At 37.7% G+C, this 26,201-nt stretch overlaps 1 protein-coding gene and 1 long non-coding RNA gene across 4 annotated transcripts; one reads left to right on the top strand and one right to left on the bottom strand.

The window, feature by feature from the left end:
* Positions 1-1,476: 1,476 nt before the first annotated feature.
* Positions 1,477-4,525, top strand: LOC149047445 (uncharacterized). Its single transcript, XR_016186383.1, has 2 exons — positions 1,477-1,816; positions 3,227-4,525. It is a non-coding gene; the product is annotated as an uncharacterized LOC149047445 (long non-coding RNA).
* A 413-nt stretch (positions 4,526-4,938) lies between these two features.
* Positions 4,939-25,644, bottom strand: LOC113667326 (cubilin). 3 transcript variants are annotated; one of them, XM_089205634.1, is made up of 27 exons: positions 25,329-25,644; positions 24,099-24,233; positions 23,380-23,539; positions 23,080-23,252; positions 22,698-22,931; positions 22,109-22,265; positions 21,561-21,733; positions 19,396-19,561; positions 18,796-18,968; positions 17,994-18,150; positions 17,637-17,809; positions 16,932-17,088; positions 15,969-16,150; positions 13,866-14,022; positions 13,163-13,335; positions 12,341-12,574; positions 11,852-12,008; positions 11,164-11,339; positions 10,713-10,959; positions 9,910-10,121; positions 8,987-9,171; positions 8,215-8,307; positions 7,679-7,870; positions 7,147-7,358; positions 6,506-6,546; positions 6,285-6,381; positions 4,939-5,834 (listed from the first exon to the last, which is right to left on the bottom strand). In XM_089205634.1, exons 2-27 carry the CDS (start codon positions 24,229-24,231, stop codon positions 5,651-5,653), a joined length of 4,398 nt encoding a protein of 1,465 aa, XP_089061760.1. In that variant the 5' UTR covers positions 24,232-24,233; positions 25,329-25,644; the 3' UTR covers positions 4,939-5,650. The 3 variants fall into 3 exon arrangements, with proteins under 3 accessions (XP_089061760.1, XP_089061759.1, XP_089061761.1); XM_089205633.1 differs by lacking the exon at positions 25,329-25,644 and adding an exon at positions 24,928-25,090; XM_089205635.1 differs by lacking the exon at positions 25,329-25,644 and adding an exon at positions 24,928-25,090 and having other exon boundaries at positions 7,679-7,867.
* Positions 25,645-26,201: the final 557 nt, after the last annotated feature.

Below are 26,201 nucleotides of genomic sequence, written 5' to 3'. Positions count from 1 at the left end.
AGTACATTTCAGTTACAGTCTCACGGTAGGATCTGGGTACAAGATTAAGTATCACCAGTGGGAGGAAAAAAAAAACAAACCTTGAACAAATGAATTCAAAGCTAATGTAGAAATATAAAGAGGAAAAAAGTCTAAACAGTACATGGCACTTTAAAAACCATTTCATCTGCATAAGCTTCCGTTGGAGAAACACTTTCAAGGGAAATTAATGAAAGAAGGGTCGAGTATGCTTAGTTGGATAAAAAGTTGATTCAATCATCGTTGGTATGGAAGTCAAATGTAAGGAGATCAGAGAGCTTCAGTTGCATGTCACCAGCAGGCCGTAATCTATCTGGGTTTTCTTACCTTTCCCTGTATTAAATTGTTAAAGAATACTTGCACCATTTACATGTATTAAGCTTTCTATTTCACCGATCAAAATGCACGAAAAACCTAATCGTGACTTCTTCGCTCTTGTTTTTCCACGATCAGCGTTACGAGTTCTTACCTTGATTTCTTCTTAACTAATTTTGAATCTTTTTCTGTTCCGATAAGCCTCTGTGATTTGTTTGTTCTCTTAAACTCTAACGAAAAGATCCCGTCAGCATTTTCGATAAGAAGTGTTAATTTTTTCCATAACAAGAGTCCTGAGCATGCAACTATTGACAAAAATTGTGCAATTAATACAGAGACCATACCATTTTATAAGTGGCTGAAAACGGTTTCCCTCGGCTACCTTTTAGGCGTAAATGTCGATTTTTAGACAACTGTTGATAAAAAATCTTCTCTTTACACCCTAACGGGCAGATTAACAAAGAAAATATAAAACAGTATAAGAAATTTCTTACATCGAAGCAATACATCAGATTATATACAAACTAATTTACGTTTTTAAGCGCCATGTGACCATATCCACCGTTGATAAAAGTTGCTATGAGTAACGCCGCCGTACCTGTAGAGTGGTTACATAGGAAACGCAACAGTGACCTCAAAAGTCTTTCCCGGACGGTTTTCCAGAGTTTTCAACCTGATAATTTATATCTACAACAAGAAGAAATAGATTGAATCGTTACAAATGAACATAACAAAGGAATACCTCTATCCGTTGTGAAAATCACCAGAAGCCGATTGATGTGTTCGAGTTAAGAGGTGAATAAAATCATTTCAGTCAACCAGCTTCGGCGGAAGCGGACCTGCTTTAAAGTTTATGGAAGATTTTGCCTTGCAGCCTTTGCTGCTGTTTCAACTAGCGATTAAAAGGGCGAAGAATGACTTCAACCCTTGAATTCTTTTCTGACAGATCCCCTTCGATTGCCGCTGTAAGCCCGACTTCCGAGACGCGAACCTGGAGTGTGTTTCAAATCTTGTCGGGAGCTGCGTTTGATAGCATCCTGCGTTAGCTCATCTCCCAGGCACGGCAGGAAATTATTTATGCGCGTTACCTCATAACGAAAACATGGCGCCCGGCTGGGATGAGGTCATGACAGCACGCTTGAAGGACCGTGCACTGCTGACAAGTGAACGGACGTTTTGATTGGCTTTTGTCGAGCTCAAACAATAATTCCCTTCAATAGGTTCGTATCGGACGCCGGATCCTGTCAAGCGGCCGTAAATTAGTCAATTTTCTGGCTCGTTGAAGGCTCTTCAGGCCTATGGAAAGTTCAAAACGATTGGGACCCCTCTTTGTTTTACGTGGCGCGTTTTCCAGTGCCCAAGGAAAAGTTTATTGCCTTGTTTGAGGAGGAAAAAGTTTCAAGTTCTTAAGAAGGATTCGCTTTGATCGAAGACGTTCGAAGATCAGAACAGACAGGAATCCCAAGTTCTGGGACGAACAAAAGTGAGGAAATTATGTGTAACGAAGAATAGGTCTCGCATTTAATCAGAAAGTCACTCGATTATCCGAATGTCTTTGGTGGCTTTCAAATAAGATTTTCTCTTTAATTGCGTTGCACCAGCGACTTGATAAATCGATCTATTTTTTACGTTATTGGTCCACTCTATAACAACATGATTATTTTTAAAGTTTGTGCTGCATGAGCAGGAAACTAGTGATTATTGAAAGGATAACAATCTTCTTTTGAGGCTAAGAGGACCCATTTAAAGACAGGTTAAAAACGACGACTAAAGCTTAAGCTGATACTTGAACCACTTTTCACAAGAGAGTAAAGAGCCTGTTTTTTTCGCTTTATTTTGAAGTCTCAAAGGAGTATGTAGAAATTTTTGAATACTTCCAAAAATTAAATTATTCTCGATTACCCTGTAAAGTACTCATGCGTTAATCTCTACATTTGCGTTTGATCCTTTTATTCAGTGCTTTGAGAGAATTTTAGCGTATAATTAAATGAGAACAGTTGCGTTATATTACTAATCTGACATCAGCAAGTTATAATTCGAATCAATCGAGAAACGAAACTATTACGCAGTTTTCAATTCCTGGAAAAATATCTCCGACCAGCTAATCAAATATTATCTGGAAGCGTCAAAATGTTTTGAAATCAGTTTACTTTTCTGAGATATTGTTTATTTTCATCAAAGCAATCTTTTTGGTGGTCTATTGTTAAAAGTTAATCAGATGAACGATCTTTAGTTACTGTGGTTTGAAGACACGCTGATAGAGCGGCTCTTCAGTGATTGATACTGGATCCTGCTTTTGAATAGGATATGTAATCGAAAAACTGTCTAAAGTCGTGTCAGGTTTCACTTAAGGCGACAGATTCTTTGTTACCGTAGTAAAATTCGATCCTGTGAACTGTGTGTTATCCTAAGAAGTACCTGCAACAGGTACCAGATCTATTTACTTGTTTCGAAGTAAATATGTCCAAAATGTCAGCATGTCCTTGAGGGTCTGTTATAAAAAGAAGGAGGGGGAGGGGGAGCAATATGGCATCCACCTGCCTCCTTTTCATCCATATTATCACGCTCTCTTTACTAGCTGAGTGCGTGGGATAGACTAGCAGAATATTGTAAGATCTCTGAGCAAGAGCAAAATTTAATTTGATTCTCTTAGTTAAACAACCGTGCCATTGACATATTACAAGCGAAAACCCCAAATAGTCCAACGATTGTAATGTCCCCTCCGCTTTGATTTTATTTGAATGGCAAACACTCCATTTTTCCTCCACTGCGAAAAGGACTATTTCGATCAGGTATTTTAATCAGGTATTTTGTATTTAAGTTTTAAGCGGAGATCATATTAACTTTACTTAACAAAATTGTTGAGACTTAAATTTTCTTTTTTAATTTGCAGATCTTAACGACAATGCAAAGGCAAACAGTATTGACACTCTTGTGGTTCTTGTTGACTGTAATGATCCAAGCAGCGCATGCTCGTCATAATATTACCGCTGCTTTGGTTGCTTTGGCGCCCGTCTCAGACACTGATATTGAAACTTCGCTGAATGTCGCTGACAAAGATGGGAACACCGGCTCAATTGCAAACGTCAATTGGATTTTGATATCAAGCGCCTTAATTTTACAGCTTCTTGCCTTTCTCTTTCGCTGAGTTTGGGAGAAAGAAAAACTGTTATTGAGCTGTTTTATTGCCTATCCTGAACAAACTCCCTACCAGAAAGATAGCCTAGGAAACTATTTGTTTAAAACACAGTTCCCATGTACATTGGACCTGTTTTTCTATAAAAATGTTGCAGGGTTTTGAAGTCACCCTTAAAGTCTGAAGTCTGTGGACACTGATTTCCCTTTTTCTTTATGGCGAACATCTCGGAGATCGACCACTGACAAAGGCGTCTAAACGCGCTTGCCTCACGTTGATTAAGCAAGTTGGAATCTTTTATATGAACATGGTGCGTTAAACAGCACCTATAAAAGTTTACTTAAAGTTGACTTCTAGAAAACCGTAAAATGAAAGTTGTAATACAAAGAAATGTTAGATCTTCGCGTGCGAGGTAACATATTAAGGCTTTGCAGAACATCCAGCTGACAAAAAAATATTTTTCAATTCGGAATGGGTTTCGCAAAAAGATGCCCTCGCTACTTCTTCGATCAAAAGTATTGATACATCAGAGAGAGGCCTACGGGAACATTGTGTGGGCTGAGAATTTTCCTGATCAGAAAAATCAGAAGAGTTGTGGAATGAATAATATGCATCCTAACATGATGACGTCAGACGTGACACTGCCTGAAAGGTTCGTTCATTGTTTTTGTTTCCAGCCTCGTGACTGCCTAAATCACATATACGACATATCAAACCCTATGATGAGGTTGATATTGGAAAATGTGGTCAAATATTGGAATTAGCCTTAGAACTGACCAGACAGATGTTCCCGAATGAAGTATTGGTGCTGACAGGTTGCCCTCTTACAGTGCAAAGAGAAGAAAAATTATCAGATTGACGGTTGGTCCGGAGCTGCAATTAAACGTGTACATTAAATCTCTTTTCGCCAACTCTTCGCATGCCTGAAAAGGGTGAACTGCTAATAGCGACACATGAATGATTTTAGTATTCTCTTCTTAAATTAGAACTCATGTCATTTGTATATAGTACATCTAAATGTTAAAATTTTGATAAATAAAAATCTTCATGCTTTAATTATGGCTTTAATTATGCAGGGGTTATATTATACTGTGGAAATCAGTATAAACAACATGCATTTATCTCGTTCTCTCCATGATACATGAGTACTCATATCGAATCAGCTTGTTTATCCTGATTAAAGGTATTCATGGTAGACATGCGCTTTAAAGCAAAAAGTTAGAAGTTTTTGTGTCCCCCGGCTACAGACGATACGACGAGGTAGTAGCTTTCCCTCTCTCATTTCCCTCTGTGTTCTCGATTCCCTTTGTCGTTTCGAAGTTAATCATCTGCTCAGCTCATTGCTTATCCCAAGTGGCTGAGGTTAGTCTGAAACATGCATCAAAGGAAAAAGCTAGGAAAGTGTACGGCGGTGTTCAAAACACTGGTTTTTACAACGCACTCGGGGTCTGAAAACAATGTAACCATACTTTGTACTCAAGGCCTCTATGGTTTTATTATTAATTCATATTTAACTAAGATGAAAAAAATGAAAAATACGCGAAGCTAAAAAAATTGCAATGTCTACATATGCGTTGGTCTCTCAATAGTTTCCACTTATCCTCTTTGGAATCACTTCCGAATCGCATGCAAACTGGTTTAAACTATTGGTACTTTTCATTTCGACCAATGAAGTGACGCTTGGATATCCTTTAATTGAATAATAAACTGCTTACTATTTCTCCTAAGAGGCCTCTCGAGCACATTTATCAAAAGGCCCTTCTCATAATTAGGAATTTGCTTTTCTAGAACTCAGTTTGACTCACTAATGCTTCACAAGCCATCGAAAGAAAACTTTTACCGTGGCACGAGAGTTATTGCAGAAAACGATCTGGAATTTTGAATTGCTCCTTTGTTTCTCTAATCCAGTGTTGAATAAGAAAAAAAACATAAATGTTCGGGAAAATTTCTACCGAGAATCAATGTCTCTCAGTTGGTCTACCATAAACTACATATTTCCGCGGAGTGCGTTTGACGTATGTTTTAGAATACCTGAGTCCATCATAAACTTGTGGAAGCTAAAAAGTAAGACAGGATGGATAATGGTGTATTATCAATGTGCTGATCATGTTTTAACGAAGGTGCTAGTTTTCGCTTCAAATGATTTTCTCTTCTCAGTGGTAGGTTTCTGTCACTTGCAGCTTATGAGCCGTCTTCGTCATTTATCAAGGTGGGGATGTTGTAGTATGAATTGGATTCATCGTGCTTGCTGAAGTCGATGTAAGGGGTGTCTTTTGAGATAATCAGTTCTAGTTTTTCAACTAGCTGGGAGAAACTGGGCCGAGTTGCTGGTTCTTCCTTCCAGCATTCGGTCATCAGTTCATATCTGTTGCAAAAAAAAAAAGGTTGAATGAGTTCTTATTTCAAAACGTGCATCTTTCTCTCTCTACTCATTTGCAGATGGACATTAATTAAAAATGGCTGCTAAGTTTGATTGAAAGTCTATTGACTTGGAACGAACAAGGGAAGTTTCACGTAGTTCTGCAAATCCATGAATTTCGGAGTAAATTTGTCTGTGCAAAAAGTATTGGCGCCAAAGGGTTTGGAGTCCTAGATGCACTAACAACTTAACCAAATTAAAAAAAAAGCAATTATCAGAGTGTGGCTGCCCTAAAAGCCTCAACAAGCTTTTCCAGACTACTGAAGGTGAAACTTTAGCTCTCAAGCTCTGACGGTATCAAAACTACTGCTCTAGCCGATGTGCAATTACTTGCAAATAACTTAAAAGAACTAAGTTTTGCACGTGAGTAGATGTGAGGTTGATTCAGTTACTCACACTTCATCAGAGCACATGTCTGGCCTCTCCATCCTATAGCCAGTCTTCAAAAGTCTGCATACTTCTGAATTAGTCAGCGTTGGGTAAGGAACACCACCTGATTGCAAAGCAAAAGGTAGGTGTTAAACCATAAGTAGCCGTTACATTAAAATTTATGAAAAAATAGCTAACTGCTAAAAAATTTGTAATGAATAACAGTCTCAACTTTCTTGGAGACATACCCATGGTGACCATTTCCCAAAGAAGAATCCCATACGACCAACTTTGTGCAAAAAGAAATAAATAAAAGAAAAAATATTAGTGAAAATGAACCTGCTCGAACAACACAAAAGTTACATGATTGTCATAAGTCATCATAGCTCAAGAAATGTCTTTTGTTCCAAAAGTTGCAAGTACGAATTTAATGGGTAAATTAATTTTTCGTTCAAGAAAGGAAATGTATTTTCATGTCATGAATGTGGAACAAAACTGCGAACAAATGTCTAGTTAGATAGCTAAAGCCAGTTGCGAAATTGTTGAAACACTTCAGCAAAAAGTGCATTCACCGACTTTATCAGATGGCCAAGGAGAAATCAAGTGCAAAAAAATCGAAAGCTGCCCTCCTTTCCCGATTCAACTTTTTTCATCAACGTTTTGTACACGATACTGCTTAGCTGGCAATATTGCAAAGGGATCACATGATAACAATTATTTCTTGCCGTAGTAACATGTCTCAACTATTTTGAAACTAGTTGCAGTTTGTTATATACTTAGTTCATCAATTATTTTTTTTGAACGTATTCTCATTAAATGCCTCCATGACAACGGTACAAAATTTAAAGCCTGAGAAATGTCCCAAAGTATCGTGAAAATCTATACTCACACGTCGCTTTTGGTTGAAAAAATACTGTCAAAAATAGATTCGGGGGCCATCCACTTCACTGGTAGTTTTTTTGTTTTCTTCAGGCTGTACACGTCTTCGTAGACCTGGCGCATTAATCCAAAGTCTGAAACCTTCACTCGTCCGTCTCGACCAACGAGGATATTACGAGCTGCAAGGTCACGATGAACGAAGTCTTTCTCTGCAAGGTGATTCTAGCAAAAAGTGTCAAAAAAAGCGGACTGATGAAAGAACGTTGCACCTACCAATTTTATAGAAAACACCGATGCAGCCAGAGATAGTATTTCATTCTTTTCAGAAATAGGTTGTTGCGAACTCAAGGCAAATTCTTCCTCCTTAAGTTCCGCTTGTTTCCATCCTTTTTGCATTTGTAAGTAAGTTTTTGTTGCTCTGTTAATTGATTGTGTATGCAAAATACACTGAGGATTTGAGACGTCTTCCTTGGTGGTAGTTTAGTAACTTAACGCATGCAACCAACTTCCTTGATCAAGAACTGCATTTAGTAATACATTACCATTCCTTGTGCTATTTGCCAAGCAAACGAAAAGAGTTTGTCAGTCGTGAAGCTGTTGCTGTCTGTCTCGTCATCATCGTCATAACCAAGATTTTCAGTCGAGGTGTCGGCAGCGTTGCAGTTTTTTTGGAGGTTCGGTGGTATCGTTTGCAGTTCTATATGCTCCTGGTGCTGAGAAGTCTGGAAATCCTGCTGCGTAAAGAGGTATATCATCGATGAAGTTAAGCTTTAACAACTGTCTACTTCATAGAAAATATGACACTGCACCGAGAAAATGCACAAAGACTCAATTCAGCCTCTCTAGGATTTGTAATGTTTCTAGAGAATATGGCTGTTTAATCAGAAATTTTCTCTTTTTTTTTCGGTAATTACTTTTCCTGTATTATTATCCCTCTGTGAAATCCTAGCTGTATTTTCAAATCAAAAGTACTCCTGGACACCCACGCTGGAACTCGTCGAATCGCATCAACGCTGAGATGCGAAAAGTGAAGAATGAAATATGTCAAGCAGGACAAATTTAACTTGAGGGAACTTACCTGTCCAGACTCGTTGGTCTGTTTTAGGGAAATGCAAATTTCTTTGTCTTCATATTCTTTCTCTTTTCCATCAGTAACTTGATTTTGGCTGACCTGTACAATATAAGGTTACGGAGCAGTCATTGTTTATCGCCTGGAGGGGAGGGTTCGGACTGTTTTGATAGGAATCACATTGTTCTTAGGAGGAACGGATCTGTCGTTGCTAAGAGTATAAAGAAGGGACAATATGAAATTGACTACCCACAAGGGAGGGTCATCAGAATACTTCAGAGCCTTTGGAGTGATCAAGTAAATTTCATTGTGTCACAACCAAAATTCCCCACCCCCACCACAGAGGCGATAAATCGTGACCTGCTCCTTTGCTTGGTAAATGGACCCCTTCATGTTCATTAGCGATGAGATCTTACCGAGCCTCTAAGACTCTACAGGAGTTAGAATATCTTCATTGTTAAGTCTGACAAAGCGCTCTTTTTCCCGTGTTAAGCAATACAATTTAAAACTAGAGATGAGTAAAAATTAATTAATTAATCTGATCCCCTTCTCAAAATTGGGAATTTTTGTACATGGATATACTGGACTGAAATAAACAAAGAATAGAACAAACCCAATCCACATCTGTCACCAACTCCGGGATTTCGCGCTAAGCCACAGAAATAAATAAGGTTTCTCATCGCTACACAAGATTCGATGATTATAATTAATTTAATTCTTAAGAAAAATTAAACTTTACAGTAGGTTAATTGAGTGAGGAGAGTGAAGTGAAATCTCTTACCAATCGCCGATTTCTGCGTAACCATTGCAAAAGGTCACCATACGGAACATACTCTATCACCAGAAACTTGGTGTCTTGCAGTGTGCCACATCCAACCAAGGATACGATGCTGGGGTGTGATCCCAACAGTTTCATTTGCGATATCTCATGCAAAAAAGTTTGTTTCTGCTCTTCGCGAGGATTATCTGTAACAGACATAGAATTTGAGATTGGAGAATAATGCAAGTTTTATCCCTGGGTGTGCCTAATTTTTCACCTCAAATGTTTTAGCACGTGTCTTCCACAGCTTTGTGAAAGCAACGACATACTTTGAACTTCATGTCGCTGTTATTTTTTGCCATGGCTTGTTGGTGCAGTCAATCCCACACAAAAGTAACGACTCGGACCTTTTATTTTTCTTGATCTTACAAGTGCAAGGGACATTCTCACTTATGAGCCTTTTAGATGGCATAAACATTCACTAAGGAATTTTATTAAGCTCAGTTCGTAAAGAATTCAAGCACGGCAAGTGAATGTCTGGGTTCCATTTCTTGTTGGGAGAGGGAGACTCTTTGAAAATACAAGCTTACTTCTCAGTACTGATGAATATTTCATGTTATTCTATTGCGGTATTTCGTAATAAAGATTTGTAAAAGCTATTGTCGTGACAGGGTCTCCCTTTTAGTTAGATTAAAAACAATTATTCATCGGTGGCAATTAACGAACAATCTGAATTTTCTGCGGTGTTTAATTAAACGATAACCTGATTAATATCCATCGTCTAAAATTTGAACGTTTTAGTGGAGGTTAAAACAGCATCTCATGAAGTGGAGACAGTTTGAAAATCATATGTCTTGTTAGGAGCCCATTACGTAATGGGCTTCTGGTTTTGCTCAAAAGTGCATCATATTTTATTGAAAAGACAGATTCAGTGCATAACAAACCTGGTAAAACCTTTACAGCGACCTCCTGTGAAGTCTCTTTTGGCGTGGATTTCTTACCAGTCAGAAACATATCTATCCCAGCTCTTTTTCTCAGAGTTCCTTTATAAACAATACCAAAAGCTCCTCGTCCTAACTCTTCTTTGTATTCTATCTGTTCAGGAAGAATCTCCCACTTGTCTAGGATGACAATTTTGCGAAGAGAAAGAGCGAACCTGTCGAATTGAGAAGATATGGGTAAAAAGGTAACGACTGACAATAATGAGCTCTTGGGCCAAAATGTTAGTCGCTGTAGCGTGGCGTTACTAACATTGTTAACCCAACTTTACACAAGCACCAAAGTTCCCCAATACGAGTTAGTTTTTCTTTGGGATCTTGCTTTCTGAAGCAGGAAATAAATATTAGGACACCGATAACCAATTCTGAAATCGAGGCCGAGTTGAAATCCACTGCGGTTTTGTGCGCACAACAGGATAGCTGTGTGAAGAAGGACAATTTGAGAAACGCATCATCACGATGCACCACTCACAGCTGTTGGAAACGAACCAACCACAGCGGGGCGGTATGGCGCATTATAGGATGGCATGCGCAAAACCTGAAGAACTAAAGAAGACTTAACACCGCGAACCACATAGAAAGTGACTTCATGGTGAGACAAATTATAATTCGTTATATATATATATATATATATATATATATATATATATATATGTGAAATTTCCTAACAGACTCTTTTTTGCTATGTCTCATTTTTGTCTAAAGTTAACATTTTATTTTCGTGGGGCCAGTTAAGAAAAGTAAGTTACCTTCTACTTATCTTTCGTTGTTTGAATTTGTAATACCAGCAGCTAAGAGCCAAACACAGCAACAGAAACAAACTAGAGGCAACACCAGCAACGATGTATCTGATCATGATGGAACCTGAAGAGGTTGCATTCACTTGGGACGGATCAACTTTTATTTCTAACATTGCTGTGGACGGAAGACTTATGGTTCTCTGTGTTGATTCTGTCTTTGGAACTATCGATTCTGTCTTGGGGACTATCGTGGTCTCTAAGGAAAGGTCGAAAAACTGATCAGCGAGCAATCAACCACCTGGTACGTTTCTACACAGTTTGTCACTGTGTAGCATCTTTGTATGATTGTTCATTGCTCTCGTTTGCTTGTTTGTTTGTTTTTTTAACTTTGAAAAAGCTTGAGGCTTACTGACTCGAAATGTCATCGATATTCGCATCTTTTTGAGCACTGATTACTTACCTAAAAGTGGTAAAGTTGAGAAATGAATCCAAAATCCTCGTCTTTGAATATCACTGTCTGAGTGGAATATCATCAGAGCATAGCTTCCATTTACAATAACTTTCTCTCCACTTTTTTGCCCGCAGTACACACCGAATACCCGGTTCACTTCATTGGTAATAGTTAGGAAGTCCCGGCTGAAAAAACAGATCATAAACACTCTAAGCTGTAACTATGGCGAAGTTTCGAGTTTTTGCTCATTCAAGTAACTTTTGACAAGAACCAAATGCCAGTTATTGCGCGCTTCGCAAAGCGAGCCGATTTGATTCAAACCGACTTTCGTAATCTAATATTCGGACTTGAAATGAAGTTTTTAAGACTTTCAAGAGTGCTTTGTCCATTCAATATCATCTTAAATGTTCACATATCTTAGAAACTGGCTTTAGTTTCATGATACAGAAACAGAAAGTACACAAGATAGTGAGTCTTTACAGAAATCAATCCGACAGTACGACCTCTGTCCTGTGGAACTCATAAATAGAACATGAATAAAAAAACAAACAACAACAACAACAACAACAAAACACGGACAAAAACATAACCAAAGCATAAAAAAGCAAGGCAGAGAGAAATAAGCGCTAAAGGCCAGGATGAGAAGAAATGAAATGCATGGTATTTAGGAACACTCTATCCTTACATCGCTACTTACGCGCACGACTGACTATCCTCAAGCTCAAACTGGCTAAGATAAATTTCCATCTCCTGGCCCTGTGGGATTGGAACTGCTGACGTACAGTCCATGTTGGCCGGGTAGTTTTCAGGATAACCAGGACTTTTCAGCGTATCATTTACAACTGGTCCACAACCTGATCCGATAAAAGAAGGGCAACATTTTAGGGAATACCTTGGAAGGCTAAGATAAGACAGAATTTTGACTATCTGAAAAATTGCAAGTAGTTCGTTTAATCTTACTACAGAGACAACTCAAATTTTACCGAGAAAATATAGATGCCAAACCCTGGAATAAATTAAGTTTGGGTTAAAGAGACCTTTGAAAAGGTTTTTCATTTGCACGGCTTCTGTTTTCTTCAATTCATGTTCTCAAGTGACATTGAATTCTTCAATCCATAATTGTGGTCAACTATTATTTTGTAATATAGATAGATAATTTTTTGTCTCAAAGATTGTTTTCATTTACCTTTCACTACGAACTCAGCTGTGTCAGTGCCATACTTGCTTGTTGCCATACAGCTGTAGTTGCCTTCCTCATATAATCTGATAATGGCTGAGTCTGTGGTGTTTATCAGTACTGCAGAAGTCTGCTTATGAACTATCGATGTGTAAATGGGCGGGGTTCCAATGGCTAAACACGACACCTGGTTGTTTGGAGTTATGGGCACTTTAAGATCTAATGACGTTATCCTTGGTTGAACTAGAATGCAGCAGAATTAGTAACTGTAATCAGCGAGCTTGATAGTGTAAGCTAATACGATGTTTAATCGATCGCTCATCACAAGACACGTCCGTGCTGATACTTGGTGAAGCGGTAAAAAATGTGAATGAATGAGTGGCGTATGAAAACCCTTAAGAACCTCACACGAACATGTACGAAAGGAGGCTCGAGCTCATCAAATTTTTAAAAGCAGCAAGATTAGATCGCGACCTTTTCAATGAACACTCAACTATTTTCTCGGATCTTGATAGCATTTACAATATAGCATGTTTTCAAATTTGCTGAAAAAGACTGATTTAAGTTCCGGAGGGTATATCTTTTTTAAGCTCAGCTTTCAAGTAGTATCTTTAAGAATTCACTATTCACTGCATTTTGGGATTCCGAACGGTAGCCTGACCGTTTAGGAATTGTCTTCGAATGGGCTTGGAATTCGAATTTGGTCACCGCCACTTTGTAAATACGTCAGTAACCTGGCCTCATATCCATCACTCGACATGATCTATTGACTGAGATACAATCATGTTGAGCAAACTTTACTTTATTAGTAAATAACGATTCTCTACGTACCAAATGAAACAGCAGTAAATTTTATATGGAATCCTCTCTCTTCTCGATTGTAGTCTGAGTGGAAGGTTATCGAGAAGAACTCTCCAGTCAACAATAATATCTTGCCTGTTTGTCCGCCACAGAACTTTCCAACAACCGTTCCTTCGTCATCAATAATCTTTACGTAATCAAAGCTGTTTAATTTAGGAAAGACATTTAATAAAAAACGTGCACAACAGCGAAAATTGCTTTTTTGCTGAAAATTTTACCCTTGTGTTGTTTAGGCACAAAGGCATGACACATTTTCTATATAAAATCAATGATCTCTCTGTAATATCCCAGGCCAGTGGTATCTCACTGACAAAGGTATATCCGCACGAAAGCGACTTATATTGTAATTTAAGTTTTTTTTTGTTGTTGTCTTTTTATCGTGCAACGACATTTATATTCGCTTCTGGTTAAAATGACTAACACTAAAGAGTTAAGAGTACCCCCATCCTTCTCCCCTCATCTCATCCCCAGGCCACAATGATAAGTTTTAGAAAAAAGTCCAAAGTTATTTCAACGTATTAGATAGGTTTGTAACAAGACGGCGTCAGTTTTTACAGCTCAAATAGAATTGTTGACCTTTCAATTTTTGGCTATGTATGGGTAAAATTTTTATTTGCGACATCTTGTCACAGTTATATAGCTTCTAGCCTATTTTGCTTTTTGTCATAGTTACCTGCATTCTGAACTTTCCTCTAATTTAAAATCGATGAAGGTAATATTCATCGTCATCTCTTGTGGAATATAAACCAGATAATCACAGTCTGTATTATTTGGGTAGTATTTGGGATATCCAGGGCTTTTCAGTCTATTTTTCACTACTGAACCACATTCTGCAAAAAGATAACAAGTAAGCTGGCAAAAAGACATGATACAGAATGCCTCCTAGTATTAACATTGTGGGATATACCGGTCAAGTATTGCAAATTGAGTTTAGACTTCGAGTCACTGAAATGATCTGCAGTCTTAGACCTATTATACAAATAAAAATGGGACATACATGAATTTACGTTATCAATCAATAACTGGTTTTCATTACATGGCAGAGACTGAAGTTAGCTTATGCTGGGTTGCAGACAGGGGCGGATCCAGGAAAGTCTGAAAGGGTTGGGGGTTGGGGGGCGGGGGGCGGGGGGCGGAGGGAGGGGCTTTACACCTTAGTAACTTTCAACGCCATTAGCGTGGAAGGCGAGTGCCGCTGGTGCAAGCTTCTATGGGGATCCGGGACCACGCCCGCCCCCTTGCGAAAGTGTGAAAGAATGATTTGTTAACCTTGTTTATTAGCCAGAAAACTAATCAAAGTGCTCTGTGAGCAAACTCGTGAATTGACACATGATTTTTAGGATTATGTTTAATGTTATCTGGTTTAGGGAATTTTGTGGTTGATTGTCATATCTAGAGTACGAGCAGTAGTTCAGTGTTCGCTAATGTAGCAAAGAAACAAAGTAACGTCTGGATAAGAAGGCATTACAATTGAAATGATCATGCTATTGCATTTGACAAGGGTGGATGATGTCATGTGTTTTAAACGTATATCATTTCTGTTTCTGGTTCAAAAGAAAAGGTTGGAAGTAAATGTGGGTGAAAAGTGAGATTTACTGTCTATCATTGTGAATATTAGAAAATCAAGGCAATACTTTCTTAATGAAAACATTAACGATGAGACAAACGGGAACGAGTTTTGAGTGATATAACTAAGCTAAGACTGCTACCGTCATTTTGGATCTCCGCCTGGGTAGATTTTAGTCACGTGCTAGGCAACGTATAATCAATAACAAGATAGAATTTCATTTCAGGCCTATTTATCAATTTTGTGGTGTATAACTTTCGCATTTTAGTACGTAATATGTATTTTGACTCTTCAAATTGTCTTGAAACTTAAAAGAAAATTTTTCTTTAAAAATTCACTGAAAATCGGTGGCTAAAATTGTTTGTTTAGGTGTTATTTGATTTTCGTGTTAACTTGTAATTTCCTTAGTCGCCGGCATCTTCTGTTGTTTTCACAGGAAAAACACACGATATGAAACGTGATGATCGATTCTGTTCTCAATCTCACGCCATAACAGAAAAAGTTTTTGAACATCTGTAAACTCCGAGCGCTTCGCGGTAAGTGATATTTTCAATGAATCTTCGGATTGTTTTCAAGTTCAAGGATTGTAAATTACAATTTTATGAAAAACGAAGGTTTTTCTGTTATTTCAATGTGAATCCTTGCATGCCTGCCAGTCGCTGGCGCCGCTTGTTGAAACTAAAACGAAAAAAAAATTATTTTAAGATTATCATTGGCTTCTTTGTCACCCCACCAATATTCTTAGCAACAAAGGTCGCCATTTCGTTTGTTTATTGCTCGCCAAAAACTATCAAATGCACTCAAAAGCCTAAAATCGAAAAAAAGTTTACAGGAATCGACCAATCGAGCGAGCGAGTGCCATTCCCCACATCGTATCTACAACTCACTCTTGCGCGTGCGCGCAATTCACGAGTTAAAAATGACAGTTTTTCATTAATTGACAAGCGGACAGTTGGTGGAAATAAAACAACTGCGTAAAACCGATTTTATTTTCTCATTATTATGAAGAATCAACAAAATAAATAATGTATAAAATGCTGCTCAAAAAAAAAAAAAAAAAAGGGGGGCAGGCCTGCAACCCCATTAACCCCTCCTCATTATCTGGCTTTGTTCCCAAGCTCTGGAATGAAGGTAGAATTAGTGGTCTAAGCTGGTTATCATTAACAATTTGCGGTACTCTGCCAGTCTTCGAATTCTCAGTTTTCTTACCGTCTTGCAAAAACATAAAATCTATATCAAAGCCTCTCTGTTCATTTTTGTTATCAGTGTGGAACCTCAACAGAACAAAGTCTCCAGAAATCGGAACCTGGTAATTGGTCTTTTGGCCACAGATTGTAGTAAGCAACACCGACCTTTGATTGACTTTCCTCTTTATCTGCAAAAAGTCATGACTACAAAAGAAGGAAGTCATGTTTTTTTTTAAAATAAAAATGCATGCTAGTTACCGATAAGCAGGGACAAGAGAAAAACCTAGAAAAAATGGCAAATACTGCCAGAGACGATTAGGAAAAAACCAAAGTATTATGCAAAACATATTTACTTTAATATTCCTTTCTACAATGTGTCATTTTGTGTCATTTTGGGTGAACTGCTATATGCAAAATGGCCAAAATTTTAACTGCCAGCTGTAAAAGCCACCGCCCCATTGACACCCTTATGTTAGGTCCAGCCAATAAACTAATAAGTCTAGGATTTAAATCTCAGAGCTGCGACAGATTTCCCATTTCCCATAATGAGCATGAAACGGTTATACTTTGAACTTAGATCCCATATCCACCAAGTACCTCCAAACCCTCCAATTCCTCATCTTTACTTTTAATCTAAATATATTTTCCTCATCATCATTTTCTTCCATGAAGATTGCAATAACTTTTGATTCATTCGTTAAAAAGATTTAGCCAAAAAAAGGGGTCGAAAACGTTGTGATAAACGTTTGAAAAAAATAACAGCATTCAGACAGAGAAATTGCACAAATCTGTATTTGCATGATAATGATTGCAGCTACTCCAAATCCAGGCTCAGTCCTATTTTGTGTTTCTCACTGTATAAGCCTTTTCTCCAACTGTTCTCTTCCTGTCTTTACGTACATCAACAGTTGCATCTTCAGAATAGCATTACGATAGAAAGTTGGACTAGTTTATGATACACTTGTATCCTATCAAGTACTTTTACCTGCACGATGCGTGATCTTCCAAATATAAATCCTTAATCAAGATTTGCATTTGCGCGTTTGGAGGAATAGGAACGGAATAATTGCAGTCTAGATTGCTTGGGTAGCCGCTTGGATATCCAGGACTTCTCAGCGTATTATTTATCACCGACCCACAATCTGTTAACGCAAAGTAAATGAGCATTGTGTGAACTATTTGTTAGCTATTTCCTGGTGCGAGCGACGAAAGCAGCCAACGAGATATTCTAAAGATAAGACTGACAGCGCTGTTAACCACGGACTGTTCAACAGTTCACTACTTAGTTTCTTGTGCTTTTAGTTGTATTACCACAGCGTAATTTGATTTGCTCAAATTGTTAACTCCAAGAAACGATATTTCCTTCTCAGGTAACGCAGGTTCATTCTATAAAGAAGAAACCAATGAATAACAAAGAAATAATGAAACTGTTAAATGGATGCAACACAGAAGATATGATGGAACGTTACATGCACGTGAAACGACGAAGATGATAAGAAATAACTTGTGCTTTAAATAAAACTGATTGCTAAAAGACGAAAACAATCAAATTATGTTTTCTCTTAATTTTGATTAGAACTCTTGTGAAATTATGATTCCTTGTTCCCTGACATCTTCCATCAACAGAAACAACTTTCTCTGTGAAATAAAGAATAGAGTTTAGAAACAGCTATTTTACTGGAATATTTACCAAATGGAACAGGTGTAAAGTGCATTTTGAATCCTCGTTTTTCTTGTGAAGCGTCGGAGTGGAAAACCATGAAGGCGTATTGTCCAGTCACAAGAACCTCCTCTCCAGTCTTCTCCCCACAGTAAACACCAAAGTAGTGGTTCATCTCGTTACGGATCCTCAAATAGTCCCAGCTACGAAGAATTATACAATAAGCTAAATTATACACGCATTTTAAATAAATAAGTTTTAACTTTGGTGTATTGGAGAGCAAAAATATTGATTATTTTATTCATTATTCATACATGAAAATGATCTCGAACAGCTGTTTAGCTACATTAGTTTTACTCTAATGCAAGACATGATACGAATATTTACCTGCAATGGTTGCTGTCCTCAAGGTCAAACTTAGCAAAATAAATTTTCATTTGCGTGTTTTGCGGAATAGGAATAAATGACAGACAGTCTGTATCGCTCGGGTAGTTGTCAGGATATCCAGGACTGGTCAGTGTATTATTATTGATCACACCACATCCTGTTACACCGAAGAAAGATAAAACAGAGCTTTGTTCGATCAAGTGTTTTGATTGTGTTACTATTGACACACTTAGGAGGGTAAACTCTTTACTTGTACATCGCAGGCAGGTCCAACTATGGTTTATTTCGTATAATTGTGATCAGATTCCTTTACTTTCCTTTAATCCACTAAAAAGTGTTCATACCTCGGTAAGTAGTGACGCCCAGTTAGCATTTGTGAATCGAAGGCATAATTTTTTGAGGATTTTTTTTTTCAATTTCTTTAGTTACAGCTCACATGAAAGGATAATTTATTTACTTGTCCTTAAAGTCTATCACAGTTCTACTGCACTTAAAGTTGCAGCCATCAAATCTTCATCCTTCTACCAAAACATACGTTGGAGGACTACCACACCTACTGCAACAGGGATCAGGCTCGGGATGTATGATCCCTGTCTGATGTTGTCCGGACTGTCTGAGGTTGCTTCGAATCATTGTTACTTTCCACCCGTTTATTGCTCTGAACTTTACTCATCTTCATCGAGTTCTTCTGGTATTAAACGAGACTTTCAAAGATAAGTCCTAATCAATATACATCATAAATGTATTTTATCTAGTTCCCTTTATGTTTTAGATATATTTATGTACGTATGAGTAAACTTACCATTTTGAGCAAATGAGAAGCGCAAACGAAATCCTTGTCGTTGATGATTTTCATTTGAGTGGAATACTATTTGCACAAATTCTCCAGCAATAATAATTTTCTTGCCGTTTTGCTGGCCACAATAAATGCCAGCCACCATCCCTATGTCATTTTTGATCGTCACAAAGTCGCTTCTAAAAAACGATAAAATTGGGAACTGTGATAAATCTACCGAACAGAATATGATGCAATACAAGTTTGCATACGGGCTGTGATGTACATTTCGTCTAGGCCCTTAGTGTGAAAGTTTCAACAAAATTTGTGTTTTGAATTGAACCGTTTGCAGCAAACGGATGATGACGTTTTTTCTTCAACCTATATAACGTCAACTCTCATCTCTTGGTGCCGTGACATGTTTGTCCTTAGTAACAGCTTATCTCTGTGTGCAGCTGAGAAAGCTGACTCAATATTCCGTTGGGGTTAATAACATCAGAAATCAGATAGCAATAAATACTCCCCGAGCAAGTCGCAAGGAAGGAAAATGAAATTTCAATATAATTCTAATACCGACATAAAATGAAGATGCATAAGGAATTTGGTTGAAATTCAAGCCCTACTTACGCACATAACGAAGGGGAGTTCACGAATTCCAAGTCAAAATAAACAAAAGTAATGTGCAATGCCTTGTTTTTTGGTATGGGAAGCGAATAAGTACAGTTCGTGTTGCTTGGGTAGTCGTTTGGATAACCAGGGCTCACCAGTGTGTTATATACAAAAGAGCCACAGTCTGTTGAAGCAATCAGTGAGATAGAGAATCATTGCATCTGGCATTAATCACATTAATACTCTTTTCGTATCAACAATTCGCTCTTCAGTTGAACACTGCAAGAATTAACAAATGGAGGAGCCTTGACTGTGCTCTGTTCTGTTATAAAGCACGCAGGAAGCGGCTAGAGCACGAAAGAAGTGTAGGGAGAAACACGAGAGGTAGTCGAGTGTTTCTTCCCACTTCTTGAGTGCTCTAGCCGCTTCCTGCGTGCTTTATAACAGAACAGAGCACAGTCAAGGCTTCTCTATTTGTTTTATAATAAAGAATCCGTTAAATTACCCAAGCATTACTTTCAATTTTCAAAAGAAACTTTATTTCCAAAGCGAACAACAATGTCGTCAGCGTGCTCTATACTCTCATAAAGCACGCTACAATAAGCCAATAAGAATCCTTGTTAGAATGGTTCAAATAATCGGATTGGCTGTACAAGACTAAAGCTGTCAAAATTGTCAAACCATCAAAGTTCACATTCTACGATAGTTTACAAACTAAAATAGTTCGGCAAGTCGAATTAAACACTTTTGCCTGAAGTTTTTAAGTCTCTCATACAGAATCTTGTAGTGAAATGCTCAGTGAACTTCAGCCGAATTATGGCTCATAAAAACACGCGAGTTTTTTTACATGACAAGGTCGAAAACAAACTGTTCAAGGCGTGTGTTTTTTGAATGAACGACAGCCGAATTCACCGGAACATGAAGATCGCTCTTGATGACAGCGCCGCAAAACTCGGCTGCAGTGACTTTCCACTCAACGTATCGGAAAGGATATCAGAGCAAGCTCTTATTTTTTCACTCGAAGGGTGGCCGATGTAGTTTCTGAGGCTTGCTTTACTGTGATGATCGGAGATCGCCATGATGAGCGAGCTGCGATGAACTTAGTATGATCATATTCGCTCAGACACCGTCATGATTACTATGAATTTTAACAATTATGCCAGTTTGGTTATATTTGTCATCATTTCTGTTTTGTTCTGTTTTGTTTTTGAACACTGAACTTTATATACTTTTCGAATGTTAGCTGTGTTTGATTTTTATTACCGTACGTAAGCTTGCAATTTAACTGAGCGTGAAAATCTTTAAAACTCGGAATGTTTATTTTGTTTTTCCTTTGAGGATTTTCGTATCTGCTCACGTTTTAATAACGTAAATTACGGCGCCTAGTATGTTTACAAACTTTTGTTTGATTCTTCTGTTGCTACTTGCCGGCTCGCTTCAGTTCCGAAATTTCACTTTCAATTATCGGAAAAAAGCTAAAAAGAAGTCCTGGAAAAGCTCGAACACAGTACAATTGGCAGATGGCGTGACAGCTGTAGCTCAGCTCTATGCTCTATACTCTCATAGAGCACGCTCTTTCAACCAATGACAGCGCGCGTTATATCCGAACTTTATTATAAAACTTAACAGTAAGCATTAATTCTATTCCACGCCCACATCTAAACTCCTCAGACTTAGACTGTGAAGAAGTTTATAGTCTCGATTTTTAAGAGAAAATCAGATTTTTGAATCAACTTGATTGCAATAATTAACCACAAAGTGAGATCTATCGGTGAATATCTGATTAATGGACTCCGCTTCAAGTGCTTATTGCCAACATGAGTGGCATCAAAATTATAGGATGATTTCTGACGTTTTCGCCTATAAACAAAGGCTTTAACCATTAGAACATAAAAAAACCCAATGCAGCGAAACCCTGTAATCAAAAATTAGATGGGTAGAACAATGGATTAAATCTCAGCCTAAGGCATTAATTTAAAAGTTTTCTCGTCCGAAGGATAGATTTTCCTTTAACGATTGTTTACTTTCGTTTGTTTTGTTTTCTCTTTAAGTTTGATATTCAAGATAGTTGCAAGCGAAAGCTCCGAAAAAGGAAAATTATCGTTGCTAATTAAATTTGACACTTAAGGATGCCTTGCTTTGCTTAGCCATAGAGAATGAAACTGTTGCATCTCTAAACTTACCCGCAACATAACTTTTGAAATGCAACTTAAACCCTCTGCTTTGAGTTGCGTTCTCAGTGTGAAAAGTGATGAACACGCTAGTTCCAGTTACATTTATTTCATTTCCAGAGCCTTGACCACAATACACACCAAATCCCTGGTTCTTCTCGTTGGTAATATTCAAATAGTCTCGACTGCAAGAGAATGCTAACATATATTTTTTGTTTTTCGTAAGATGCATGGTTCATAATATTGCAAATAAAAATAAGTGCAAGCTGCACTCGTATTTCCTGACTGCATACACAAAAATCAATTATTGACAAACTGCAGTCTTAATGGCATGCTTCTCCTTTTTCAGTCTAACCTTAAGCCTTAAATGGGGAAATGGGAAATGCATGCCAACTCTGGGAAGTACTGGTGATAGCCAGGCGAAAAGTTGGTTTTGAATCAATTGTAAAGTCAGAATTCATATCCCAAATGACCTCATGTCAAACATCCTTTTGGTCAGTTGGTATTGTAATGATTCATCTTAGGATTGTATGTTGTAAATGATTGAAATAGTTACTTACTTGCAATCATCACTATCCTCCAGATCAAAATCAATGAAGTAGATTTGCATCTGCATGCCTCGCGGAATAGTAACAGAGGACCCACAATGCATAGCCCTTGGGTGGCCACCAAGATATCCAGGACTTGTTAACGTTCCGTTTATCACTGGACCACAATCTTTTAGAGAAAGCATTTTATTTATTAATATATTTTACTCTAACCATAATAATAAAGAAAATTCCTATTGGAAATACAGCTATGACTGCAAATTATTTACACTTTCCATAAAGCGTTAATTTTTTAAAATCGTTTTAAAAATGAAAAAAGTATTGCATTTTTCTTCCGAATATGATCATTCTCTCCGCTAACAGCATGTGGCTACGTAATTCATCAAGTAGTGCAATTTTACCAGTCTCTGAGAAACCCGAGTTTGATTTTCAAAGAAGCTTTGATTGTTTCAGCCCCTATTTCTTTTATTTCTCCAATTGCAGTTCACCTGCTAAGATCCGTTTCGTGTTTAGTTATCATACTCAGGTCAAACATAGTTTTGTTAATTTATTTGTGATACACAAGATATTGCATGCTTCAAATTGACATCAGTTTCCTCACCTATCACAGGGAAGTCTTTTCTGTCAATACCATACTTGGTCGTTGCCACGCAGCTGTAGTTACCTCCATGGTATACTTTGACACTGGCCTTGTCTGTGGTGTTCACAAGCACTGTAAATGGATCCATCTTTACTATCGCTGTGTATATGGGGTGGGATCCCGCGGTGGAGCACAAGACTTGGTCGCCTGGAATTATAGGTTCTGCAGGATCGAGTGATGTTATTCTCGGTGGACCTTTCAGTATGAACCATAAACTAATCTTAGGAAAATATTCACTATAATCATCACATGGTTACCTCAATAATTTTTTGAGCGACTCTATTAGCTAGCAGCAAGAAAGGGTCATCCTCCTGTCCTGGTAGCACATTATGGTTGTACTTACCATTTGAAAAGACAGCAAACTGTAAAAGGAATCCACTCTTTTCTTTGCTCTGGTCGGAGTGGAACACTATTTCAACGTATTTTCCAGCCACAAGAACTGTAGTTCCAGTCTTCTGACCACAGTAAGTACCAACTTCATTTCCACTGCTACTATTGATCTTCAAGTAATCATACCTGAAACAACAATATTTTAGAAGCAGTGAGTAAACGAGAAAATGCTCCATAACATACTGTGCAAACTGAGAGAATGATGCAGACAGTTTTTAGAGTGGTCTATGTTTGTTTGTGTATTTATGCTCACCTGCAAGTTGGCTGACTGAACTCAACGTCAAAATATACGAATGTAATTTTCATCGTCATTTCGTTTGGTATAGGTAAAGTAACGGTACAGTCCACATTACTTGGATAATTTTGTGGAAATCCAGGACTTTTCAAAGTGTTGTTTACCACGAAGTTGCATTCTATAAGACAGATTGTGGAAATCAAGTTTGTGGCTAGTAAAATTTCTGAACTCAGTTTAACCGGGAACAAAAATTTTAGCATTGCCAAAGAACAAGTAAATTCTTATCTTGCTGTCTGTGCATTTAGAAAGTAACAGCAATACTGCTCACACTTTTTATAACATAAATCATTGACCAGCGGTACTGCTATGCCTGCCAGGGTAGAGGCCAGTCCATTGTTCAAATGATCAAAAAGGAAGCTGTGCTTGGCATGAAAAGCCAATTTCGTTCTCTGTTATTGCTAATAGATTTGATTTCGTTTTCACAAAGTCATAAATGTTGGTCTCTTTGCTTATTCCTAAGTTTTTTTTTTCACAGCTGCTTTGAAATTGGCAGTTCAGCTAGGAACATATCCTGTTGGTAAATCTCTGTATTTCAGCATAAGGGTTTTTTTGTTTTGTATTTTGCATTTTTGTTTTACTCAGCTCGTGTGGCTATCATAAACGCCATTGCAATAAGGTACATAGTGGGTAGAACCAAGACTAAAGAACAAGAAAATCAAATAGTCGTGTATGCTCACCTTCCATTGCGGCAGCGCCTTCCTTTTCATTCCACATCAAAGAGAAAAGTAACAAAACGAAATTCATGGTACATGCATTTCTTTTCCGGTTCATATCCACATAGTTTAATGTCTTTCCGCGGGTAACAGTCATTTCTACAATAATAAACATTTCTGTAACTTAAGCTGGAGCTTCATTATTAATTCAGTCTTCGATTTACTTAAATACAGCATCTACTTTTGCAGCTCGTAAAAAGGAGCAATGTTTTATTGATATGAATTTTTATCATCAGGGTTATGCGCCGCTGTTTCAAAATGCCTCTGACCGGAGGAACATATTAAATATTCTCACATGTTTCTTAAGCTTCAACTCACGGACAATTGCGTGGATTTTATTTCCCAACATGAACACTAACATAAAATCAGTTTAAACATCAACCGGCAGAGGAAGAAAAACCGTCTAATTAACGCAGTGCGTGATAACAGCCTTGCACCTGCCGTCATCACAAACTTTTATGAGCCACTCATTATTCATTTACCAAATATATATTGCTTTGATCTGAGATAAAACTTCGTATATTTTCATCAAAATCTGTAAATGAAAGTCCAAAATGACAGATGAGATCGTAAAATGAAAGAAAGGTTGATCAGACAGGTGTAATGGCAAAAAAATGACAATGTATGCAAAAGGAAATAAGCATTTCGAAAAATGACATCAATCGAAGGGCTAATCACGCTTCTAATTAAAAACGCCTTGTTCTTTGGTGCAAATTATACAAGCCATCAAATGAGAAAATTCGAAAAAAAAAAAAACAAAAAAAAAAACAAGGCACACCAGGTAAATTGCTACCTTAATCATAAAAGAACCGGCCCAGACTGGAGATCAGAGACTTGTTAATCAAACATTTACTCTAAACTGCTGATAGCTCACGTCACACATTGATTCATGATGTAGATCATGTCTCTGTTCAAAAGCCACATTTTTCCTTTCGCTGATAGGAGTAGTGCCTCCTCTGATGGTCACGGGAAAGAAATTATTAAACGAATGACAACAAAATTACGATCATTATACATTTAAAATTCGGCGCACGTAGTTAATACCGCTCCATACTTGGAATTATCAGAGCTACCCTTTCAAAGATTTTAATGCATCATTGACTGTTGTACAAATAGGCTTAAAAAAAAAGAAATGAATGATACACTAAAGGCCGAATGATACACCAAGTATCAGCTGGCTTCTACAGTACTTACATTTAAGAAAGACGTTGCTGTTAACCTTTTAGAAATCTCAACTCTTTTGTTTCCCTGACTCAGAGCGGAACATTATGTTCTTCAGTGCTTTTCTCCACACTTCTTTCGCTATTGGTTTGTTCAGTATAATCTAAATTCTCACGAAGTATAACACGCCCTAAAGGAGGCAGTGTGGCCAAGCTGTTAGGAATTGTGAACTGGTGCTCTCGGGTCCAAGTTCTCCGTCCTGCTTTACAATGGATTTGCGCTTCTTGGCTATTTCGAGCTCAATTCTTTAGCTGCGCTTTGTATATAGCCATCTGCCTCCGGTTTATCTACATGATTGTTTCAAATTGTTTGTATTGGCCTTGAAAAGCCCATTGGGAGAGTGGTCATTCAATGTCATTAATATTATTATCATAATTATGCTGTCAACGCATCAAATATCCCCTAATTCTGTATAGTAAAAGTCTACACAGGCTTCTGCTAGACTCTGTTGTTGGTTGTCGGTTATTTTTCCCAACTTCCATCCCACCCGTTGGTGCAACCATCAAACGATTCATGTCAGGTCTTGATAGCCTAAAATGCAGCTCATGACACAATGCAAAGAATCCTTTTGAAAAACTGTGCAACAAAAGCCAATATGTATGGACGAGTAAGTGACTATTGAAATAATTACGAGGAATACGGCTCTACAAGGAAGACAAGGAGTATAAATTCTATATGTGCCTTTTTTTTTCAAGAAAAGAAACAACGTACATTCAAACAGACTCTAGAATAAGAAGAACATTTTCAAGACCAAATTATCAACATTCATGAATCTATGAGTTGGTCAAGAGTTGTGGAAATCGTCCCATCATCTTAACTAAACAGGAAACCTTTTCCCTTCATTTT

This window comes from Pocillopora damicornis, chromosome 4 (assembly GCF_964200805.1).
Source record: "Pocillopora damicornis chromosome 4, jaPocDami1.2, whole genome shotgun sequence".
In the NCBI taxonomy this organism is placed as follows: Eukaryota; Metazoa; Cnidaria; class Anthozoa; order Scleractinia; family Pocilloporidae; genus Pocillopora; species Pocillopora damicornis.
This window is presented reverse-complemented; position numbering and strand designations above follow the sequence as displayed.

Excerpts from the sequence above, each read along its gene's own strand:
- LOC113667326 (XM_089205634.1), bottom strand. The coding sequence starts at position 24,231 with ATGACTGTTACCCGCGGAAAGACATTAAACTATGTGGATATGAACCGG. Across the intron at positions 23,540-24,098 it reads AGGCGCTGCCGCAATGGAAG|AATGCAACTTCGTGGTAAAC; the intron begins GTGAGCATACAC and ends TCTGTCTTATAG. Across the intron at positions 17,810-17,993 it reads GAGGACAGCAACCATTGCAG|CTGGGACTATTTGAGGATCC; the intron begins GTAAATATTCGT and ends AATTCTTCGTAG.